This window comes from Tauraco erythrolophus, chromosome 4, assembly GCF_009769465.1.
Source record: "Tauraco erythrolophus isolate bTauEry1 chromosome 4, bTauEry1.pri, whole genome shotgun sequence".
NCBI lineage: Eukaryota > Metazoa > Chordata > Aves > Musophagiformes > Musophagidae > Tauraco > Tauraco erythrolophus.
Genome location: NC_141468.1, coordinates 83,645,770 through 83,655,219, shown reverse-complemented (window position 1 = coordinate 83,655,219; position 9,450 = coordinate 83,645,770). Strand labels below are relative to the sequence as shown.

General features: G+C 40.0%; 1 protein-coding gene across 3 annotated transcripts in view; it reads right to left on the bottom strand.

Moving 5' to 3' along the window:
- Nucleotides 1-408: 408 nt before the first annotated feature.
- Nucleotides 409-9,450, bottom strand: part of LMO3 (LIM domain only 3) — a 58,471-nt gene continuing 49,429 nt past the window's right edge. For all 3 annotated transcript variants that reach the window (XM_086610595.1, XM_086610594.1, XM_086610596.1), the window contains exon 4: nt 409-514. In XM_086610595.1, the coding sequence (XP_086466721.1) occupies nt 409-514 (106 nt within the window). The remainder of the gene's footprint in view (nt 515-9,450) is intronic.

Genomic DNA, 9,450 nt, shown 5'->3' with positions numbered 1-9,450 from the left:
ACTAAATGCAACAATACAAAGAAGCAAACAGGAACACAAATGGTAACACAATAAAACTGTATTACATTTGTGCTTCAAATATTACAATACATTATATACAATAGTCCAAAATAAACATCTCATGCCAAATGACACAAAAAGAAACAAAAATCCCAAACAAACCAAAAACCCCAAGAGCAAGCAAAAAGAATCCAGCTGTATGTACAGTACCTTTTTAATTGACATTCAACTCTGAACTGGAGCAATTTTCACTACATACAGATGCAGTCCGCCTTTTATTTCACGCAACCATTCTGTCTCCCTATATCTATGCTATTCAGTAGGTTCCTGTGTCATTTCTTATATACACGTTGAGCAAAAAAGATAAAAGAACATAGTGCTTTGTATTCTTAACGATGTGGCATCGGATCAGCGAACCTGGGGTGCATAACCTTCTTTCATTAAACCCTCCTCATAGTCTGTCTGGCACAGAATCATGTTGTTCTTCAGGAAGAATTTGTCTCCAACGCAAAACCTGAAATTACAACAATAAAGGGGGGGAAAAAAAAAAAAGGTAGCTTCAGGATGAATGACGTCATAAGATCTCACACATAAGGACTGTACAACAAGTGTTCACGGTGTTGTGGTTGTGACACAGGCACACATGCACGTAACGTGAAAGCCCAGCGAAGGAATTGCTCCCGTGTCAGAATTAATCCTGTGCTTTCAACAAAATCTGGTGCATTCAAGCGCTTTCCCTTCCCCAGCCAAAGACTTCATTCAAAGCCCACCGAAGGCTGTGGGAGTCTTGGATCAAGTCGCTAGCACACAGATAAAACAGAATAAATATCCCAGGCTACCGAGTCGAGTGAAAAGTACATGTCCTGCTTTCACGCAAATCAGAAGGAAAACAAAGTGATCATATGCAGTAGGAAGCTCATCTGAGGTACGTTGCGTTTGCCTTGTGCAGGCGTAACGGTAAGAATTTCTTGTTATATTCCAGTTGGATGTTTTACTAGAATGGGTTTAAACAGGTGGTTCTGAGGACTTTTCCCAGCATGCACACGGCTTTACATACGTTGTGGTGCGAACTAGAGACACGCAGGCAGGTGGGAAGAGAAACCTTTTTCTTTTCTCCTGTAGGAGTCGGTTATAAATTTGGTTACTCAGCTAACTATCTCTCTCCTGTGGTATTGGTGTACCTACCTTGCTATACTATGATGTGCGTCAGAACGATCTGATGGCTACAAAACGCTACTGAGAGATTTCATCTGATTTTTCTCTGATGAGTAGGGAAAAAATCACGGAATGTTAACGCTCCTGGCGGGCTGGCTTCGAACTTCTAGTAAAGTAGGATCTCCCAGCTAAGCAGAATGCTTGAATGTGAGAAGGCTCTTCACTGACACCCCCCTCAACCCTTCCCCCCCGACAAAGCCAATCTTCTTGAAGATACTTAGGGAGCAAGTGAATAGGACCAACACATAGGAAAAAGAGTTTCCTTAGTGACTGCCTTGGCAGGGTTAGGTGCCTTTGTTTATCGCGAACTCTCCAGCTATAAAATATATTGAGAGGCACTGCTCACATTATTCCAATTAAAATGAAAGAAAGTAACCTAAATGAACCCCTTAACACTGATGTGAATAAATGAAACCACTTTCTACCAGCTAATTATGGATCTCACTACATAAAGTATTGTTTAATGTGTAACGGATTATAATGCCCTTTTTTGTATAATTTCCAAACGGTGACATCTTGGACACAATTAGGGTCAGATATAAATGCTTGTGTTGTTTACGGTAGATTTAACAACAGAGTAGCTATGGGAATAGCTGTATATGTATTTAATTGTAACAATTTAACCTTCAAATAGTGGTGCCTGCTGTAGTTGACCCGGTAAAACTACGTAAATGACACAGGTTGACCCACCCGACCTCTGATAGTCGTCTCTCTTTATCAGATAGTCAATTTCTAATGATGTTCAAGCAGAAATCTTGGTGAATTGTCACAGATTAAATTGTGTATTGAAAGCAGTCCTTTAATGTTTTGTGAAGTTGGAGGTTTAAATGAGTAGCAGTTGGACTGATTTACATTTGTGAAGATTGGAATGCCAGACAAAGAGTGAACCCATTTATTTTCCAACTGGGTAGCTTTGGAAATTTATCCTTATGCTAGCTAGAGGGAAAATAGTGTAATAAAAAAGTGGATTGAAAAGAATTAGCTCTGCTCTTAAAGGAAAATTGGTTTGTTTATTTGTGGACTTTTTTTTCCGTAGGATTACTGCCTGCTGCTGATGATGATTGAAAATAGAGATTACGGAATGATCCCAAAATCTTTATGTTATTTATGGTCAAGACTCTTTTATAGAATTTACAGGTTCCTACTATCCTTCCCACCCCGATTCTGGTACTACTAACGACACAAAAGTATTTTGAGTAGGTGTGTTGAAATGCAGAATTCTTGAAGCAAAGAAGTTCTTCGGCGGTTTCTCTGGTTTCCATCCTTTGTTTTTTTTTTTTGTCCATCGACAGCAATGCTGACAAAAATTCTTTTGTGCATTTTACCAGATTAGGTAAAGGAGTCTTAACTAATGCTAACAGGTAAAAGTGTTTTTCCCAAAGAAGTCACATTTAAAAAAAAAATATATTAAAAAATAGATCTTCTTCGTTTTTCTTAAATGAACATCTGGATTAATACAGATTAAAGCAGGGGAAGTTACGTTTTGTGACAAATCAGTCACTCCCTTACTGTTAGCCCAAGGATTACTGACAGGGACCGGGCAGGGGACGTCTGGCCAACAATGCCCACCGCATCAGAGGGCTGTTGCGCAGCAGGGCAGCTCTCCCTGCAGGTCAGGCACTAGTGACGGGCACAGCCACCTTTGCTTGCCCAGCAGAAAGCCCTAACTCTGAGCAGTGAGTGTTATTCAGCTGTGCATTCTCTGCCTCCCAGCGTAATACAGAGCTCAGCAGACTAATTTTGAAATATTTAGTAAATGAAAAACACACTGCTGAAGTGCAATTTGTGTGCATGGCAATACTTTCACATATGATTTCTTGCAACGCTGCTTGCATCCGAATCCTGGCTGAAGGATTTTGTTTCTCAGCCCTCAGAGAAGTGCCGCGAGTTGAATCAAACTACACCAGCTACACCAGGGAGTGAGGATGCCTTTCCCAATAAAAAGTGTCAATGCCTTTTGCTTTTGCTATGATAATATGTCGAGCCAGAAATGCTCTACCTATGTCTACATGGCATTTGACAGCTTTATGCATGAGTGGCTTTAGACATACACAGTTCCACGAATCGTTTACCTTCCGAGCGTACAGCTGTCTTGCGGAGAGGCTGCCAGTGGCCTGTCTAGACACGCTTGGCTGTGTGATAACCTGTGGGGTTGGGGTCTGTCTGCATGCTGAGACACTCTCTGGGTTCATCTGGGGCACTGTTTGCATGCTGGGGGGTAAGCCTCTGTGCCCTGGGGGAAACCTGTTACTTGCGATACTTACAGTCCAAATTCTGCAACCGTTTCGACATTGGGCTGACCGAAAACACATCGGCAAAGACTGACGGTGAGGCTTGCACATGCCCCCGGGTATTAAATGTGTGAATTATGCACTCATTAGGTGACAAAGAGGCAAGCTCCAGGTGACAAACATACAAACGTGGCATGCTAGCTCCCAAGTACAATGAGACGAGGCAAGCAGACAAATGAAGTATGACAAATTCTGTCCATCCACACTTTCAACCTTATTTGACTCTCAAAAGCAGATTCAGCCTCTTCTGGAGTCAAAGAGTTAAGAGTAGATCTTGCAACTACTTCAGATTGGTTTTGCACGCTTCAGGATTTAAACCTGGCTCAGCTTTATAATGGAAGGGTAAATTCAAGCCTAGCCTTTGACCTCCAGCAAGGGTTTGGTGTTTTTTACGGAATTGGCATAGGATGTAAATCAGGGCACAATTTGGGCACGTATATCAAATGGAGTCAAGGAGCAAATTAAGATGCCACTGGGTTAGGAGTATATAATGAGGCAAGACTATTACTCTTCTAGCAGGCAGATGGTAGTCTTCAGCCTTCCCTAAAACCCTCACCCAATTTATTTAATAGGCATGCGAGATGGATGGGAAAAAATATACACTAGGTTGCATTAGCATGCCAGATTGGACTTACCGCCATAAATTGATAATACTACTTTTGACACGACTGTGACATTAGTAGAATGACCATTATAATTAACCTACATCCTAGAACTCCTGTCATATTTCACAATGGCAAAAGGAAGGCCATTTATATTACAAAATGACCTCTGTTATCACCTTGTTTGGAAGTGGAAGGTGTGCCTAGACTAATCACAAGAAGTATAAAACTTCTATTTTGAGAAATAGCCATTTCATTGTTCAGAACAGATATTTAAAGAGATCTCACTGCTGTCTGTCATCTTTTCTGATGTACAGGAGGTGTGTCAAGGTACCGAAGACTTCTTAAGAGAACGAGAGAAACATTGCTGTGAACAAAGATGGCTGTATGCGAAGTGCCTCCTCTGGTAATGCCAGATCTTTACCGTTGTAGAAAGAAACAAAATCTGGAAGCGTTCAATTGATTTCCTCTAGGATAAAGAAAGCTCAGACTTACCACACCCATACCCTTCCCCTCTGTTTTGTGCACTCAGTGGTGTAACTTGTCCTCTGCTTTTCCTCCTTTCCTCTTTTTTTGAAGTTCCTTTGAGTTTCCAGTATAACTCAAATTAATGTTAATCTGTACGCATCACTAAGAGCACAAAACCACTCTTTTACATCACAATTCATCAGTACACACCTATGGTTTACTAATTCTAGGGTTCTGTCAAAACGTCCATTTATCGTCGAAGGCTGGAAAGTGGGAGCTGTTCCCGGGTTTGTATATTTTTACCAGTACAAATCCTAGTTCAACTTACAACAACAAACCTTGACTTGGCGTGCTTTTCATTTACTATTTTTTTAAAAAGCAGATATGAAAAGTGTATTAATTTTTATTAGAGACACTCAATGAAAATAAGCAGTATTCAGGTGTTCGGAATTTATCAAATGACCACTCGTGCAAAAGTCTAATGTTGGTGTTTGAAATAAGGGTGTCCCTGGCATCGCGTTCCCTGCTCCCCCACCCTGGCTTGACGGAGAACAAAGGCAGCATTGTGTGGGCATTTCACAGTTTATACTGGAGGTAAGTGTTTACAGCTACAGCAGGACAGAGATTTGAATGAGCGTGTAACCATTTTCAGTTCAGCTCCCATTAAAATAAAGGCTGTTCCATATACAAGGATAGAAGGGTGGATTTAAACACCCCTTGGTGACAGCAGATGAACCGACTTCAAACGGCGGAGAGAAAATGTCGCAGAAGTATGGCACAAGCTGACAGAGTGAAAGGAAGGACACAGAAACTCCAGAAAGTGGGAAAGCCGAAGGCAGACTGAGATCATCGCTGTAGTCAAAAGTGTCAAGCAAAGATACAGCTGAGCCCACTCGCAAGATTTTCCACTCCATTTTGCTAGTCACACACATGCAACCTGACAAAGTGTGAAAGGCAGTGTCTGTTTACAAGTTTATTTTTCCAGTGGTTTCCATCTTTTTTCCTTTCAATTTTCTGCAGAAATCAACTATATTGGGGCTACTGTCAATGTGAGATGAAGTGCTTCTGAGGAGAAGTTTAATGCATTTACAGAGAAGAAAGGGGAGCACTCACACCGTTAAGATGACTGTCACTGAGCTCTGCGGGCATTTAGGAGATGGAAAAACTTCAAATTAGGACTAAGCTGGACAGAGACATGAAAGATAAGGGGATGCTAAAACCTTTAGGCTAGGAGCGGAGCTTAATATTCACAAAATCCTTACAGCTTTAAGCATTAATATCAAGAAAAAATGGGGAAAATATGTCAAAAACTGTCTGGACGGAGCAATTAGATCCTAGAGCTGAATAGCTTTGTGAAAGGGAAAATAGGAGACAGTGTCTGTTTGACACCAGAGGACTAGGCTTGGTGGCTCAGGAGATCTCTTTCAGTCCTGTCTGTGTTTACAGTCCTGTCTACAGTCTGTCCTCCTAGAGTACAGTACGTGAGACAAGGCGTTTTTCTTCTCACTCTGAACATGTAGCCTTCAGGAGGCCAATAAAAGGGGACAGGCACATTGTGAGTTAGTTCAGAGATGGAGTTTATGGCCTGAACAAAAGTCCCCTGAAATCAAGGCGGTCTAACTACCATCCACACTGAGACTTGAGCTGGATGGTGTGTTGTGAATACTCAAAAATAGTAAAGCAAACAGTGAAGTTGTACATAAAGGCAGAAAAATCACTGAATCTTTCACAAAAAGCACTAGGCAAAAACAGGCAGGCCACTCTCTCACTGGGCCAGGATCAGCTATTTAAAGATTAGGAATATGAGGGTCATGCTATAGCAAGCCCATAGAACGGGCTGCCCCAAGGATTAGTGTGATGTGACTTACTGTAATTATTAGCTAGCTTGGAAGGCAGAAGGGACTGGAAGTAGCAACCAGGCACAGAACTTCAGAAGAAATTCAGTGTTGGCAAAGATAAAGTAATGTGAAGAGAAGAAATGATTTAGTCTTCCCATAAACATTGCATATATTCTGTTAGGAAAAAAACTAAATGGTAGATGATAACTGAAAATCTGAAACATGGAACTGAACAGAGAGCATTATATACTCTGCGGTTGTACTCCAGATATGTTGTACTTTTATTGGTCGAAAGAATGACCCAAAGGATTTAAAAATTAATGATGAGAATGTGAAGGTGGGGAATAAGGTCAAACATACAGGTCTTGCAAAAGCTGGTGAGCCTTGCTACCTCCGTTGGTGAGTTTTGGATATCACTGATGTATTTGTAAATAAAAATATTCTCTTCAATAAATAAGTTCCACATTAGGGATAGTGGCTGGAGTGAAAGGAAAGAGCAGATCTAAAAAACCTCAATAACACTATTTTGCACACGAAGAAGCAGCACGGAATAAAGAAAGAAAATTAAACTGCTATCTTATAAACTTATCCTCGCTCAGAATCTGCTGTTTGGTTTTGATTAGCTTAACTAGAGGAAGCAAAAAGGATCCTGAGAAGGGCAACAGAAATTATTAATGGCATGGTGACTGACAAGATTGTTCAGTTTAAAAGAAAAGAAAAAGAGGTTTCATAGCAGATATAAAAAAAAACTCCAAACTGGTGATGAGCCAGGTGTCTAGCATTTCTGGGTTTTATTGTTATACAAATAATGAAAAACAAAAGATTTAAAACTATTTATTAATGAGAGAATGTAGTCAGTGAGATGCTTTGCCATAGGAGCCACAGAAGAGCTACGTGGGAGCATCCATGAAATAGGATTTAGTATAAAAAAACCCAACAAAATTAATTCTTCAGAGTGCCACTAGCCCCAAATTGTGAGGAAGAAAGGTACCCTATAGGCAATGTTTTATTAGACTCCATGAGAGATATTGCAATATAATCAGGATTAGAGCCACTTTTGAGAATTTCTGAAATTCTTTGAAACTTCTGGAACCGCTCCCTGTTTTGACTAGACGAACTAGGCTGCATTTCAGGTAAATCAATTATTTTGTTCCCAGCCTAAGGCTCCTGTAAGACTATTTCAGCAACCTTTTGCCCAAACTACATGCAAAGTAAAAATCAAACAAGAGACTAGACTGAAGGCTCATGAATGACAAGGCTAAGAATTATTAAATAACCCAGGAAAGCTCAGTTTCAGAAGCACCTAACAGCACTATGCTAGGGGGATCAGTGGCCCTGGGGCACAGTACGGTGTGTATTAGCTGCAAAGTGAAATTGTACATTAGTTCACACTTGCAATGGTAAAGAGGAATATTAAAAGTAATCACCACAGCTTTGCTTTTTGGGAGGGAGAATAAGAAAGTTCCCTTCGTCATATCCAAGAGTGCTAACTGTGATGAAAATCTTTAGCACTCAGGGTAACAAACATTGTGTGCTTTGCTTGACTGATGAAGATTAGCTGACTTCTTCCATTAAAGAAGTTTGTCTTGTATGGGCTGAAGTGACAAGACAATAACTAAGTGCTAATTGTGCATAACCAACACTAAAGATATGCAGCCCCATTATGGCATGTAATAAATGAAGCGAACAACAGAAATATATTAGCTGCTTTAATAATGATACTAGAACCGTGGTTTGAAAAAAATAGGGATGTGAAGAGTTGAAGAAACGAAACCTAGCAGTGTGCATGTGTCTTACTTAAGTGGGTACTACGAGAGGCTCTGCCTGCCTTACTCGGAATACAGCCTCTTAGTTCTGTGGCAAGACAAAATTGATACAGGACTTTAAACAGCATTAGAACCTATAATTACTTTGCATTATTATATAGTTTAAGCAGTGGTTATTACTTGCCTGGTATTTTAATTTCCCATGCAACATGATGAAAAAGGTCAATTTGGCTTTTTTTAAAGAGCATAATTGTAGTGTGCTACACTTATTAGCAGCTGTACATTTTATGGTTCTTTAGGGATGTTTGATTTTTAAATGACTACAGTGTTACAAAATAATACACTGTAGGACAAGGTGAATTAGCAAAGCTTATTTAGAGCTGTATCTAACTTTGTTGTGTTAGACTATTATCTTCCTAATTTTTCCTTACTTCCCTAGAAATGTACATCTTCTGTTTCTTTCCCCCTGAAAATGAAAAAAGTATGAACGCTATAAAACTCTAAATAGGATCATGTAATAACTGAAAAATAACTGAAAATAATAGGTCCATTAAGGAGCGGACATAATTGGTTCGCTCCTTTCCTAGACCTCATAGAAGTCACCAGCAAGCTGCTAGCAGCTCTGGTGGAGTCCGAAACAGAGCTCTCGGTGAAATCTCTAACAGGATTTGGCCACCAGTCTGAATGCTCAGCTATAAGTTCAGCTGTATTGACGTCTGAAAAATTCAGTTGTGTACAATTCTACCATTTTTGACATTTGCTCTGCAACTGAACCATATGGGTGATGCTTCAGAACAAAGTGCCAGGTTTGGATCCCTGGTATTTTTATAACTTACAGTGAGGATGTGAAAACGAAAATATGGCATAAGAAGGCCAACGCTGCTCCAGAGAAAACGGTGGGAACAACATCTTTTAAATTTAAATGATTACAGTTTTGGCAATAGGAAGAAACAACATGTACTTTAAAAGAAATACATGTGATAAAAATGAAGAATTCAAGTGAAATTAATGCAATAATGACAAATGGTACTGCTATGCTCTTCTGCAGAAAGGGATCTCAAAGTCCTTTATAAATACTTACTAATTAAACTTGACAGATAGCCTTTTGAAGGAGAGGAAGTAACATTATTCTTGTTTATTGACAAGGGATTTGAGGCCCAAATAGTTTTCTGGCCAAGGTCATGAAAGATGTTCTGTACCAGTCCCAGGAAAAGTATCCAGGCCTTACTCTCAATCTTGGGTTTCCTCTGTTGGTAGATGTTTCCTCTTC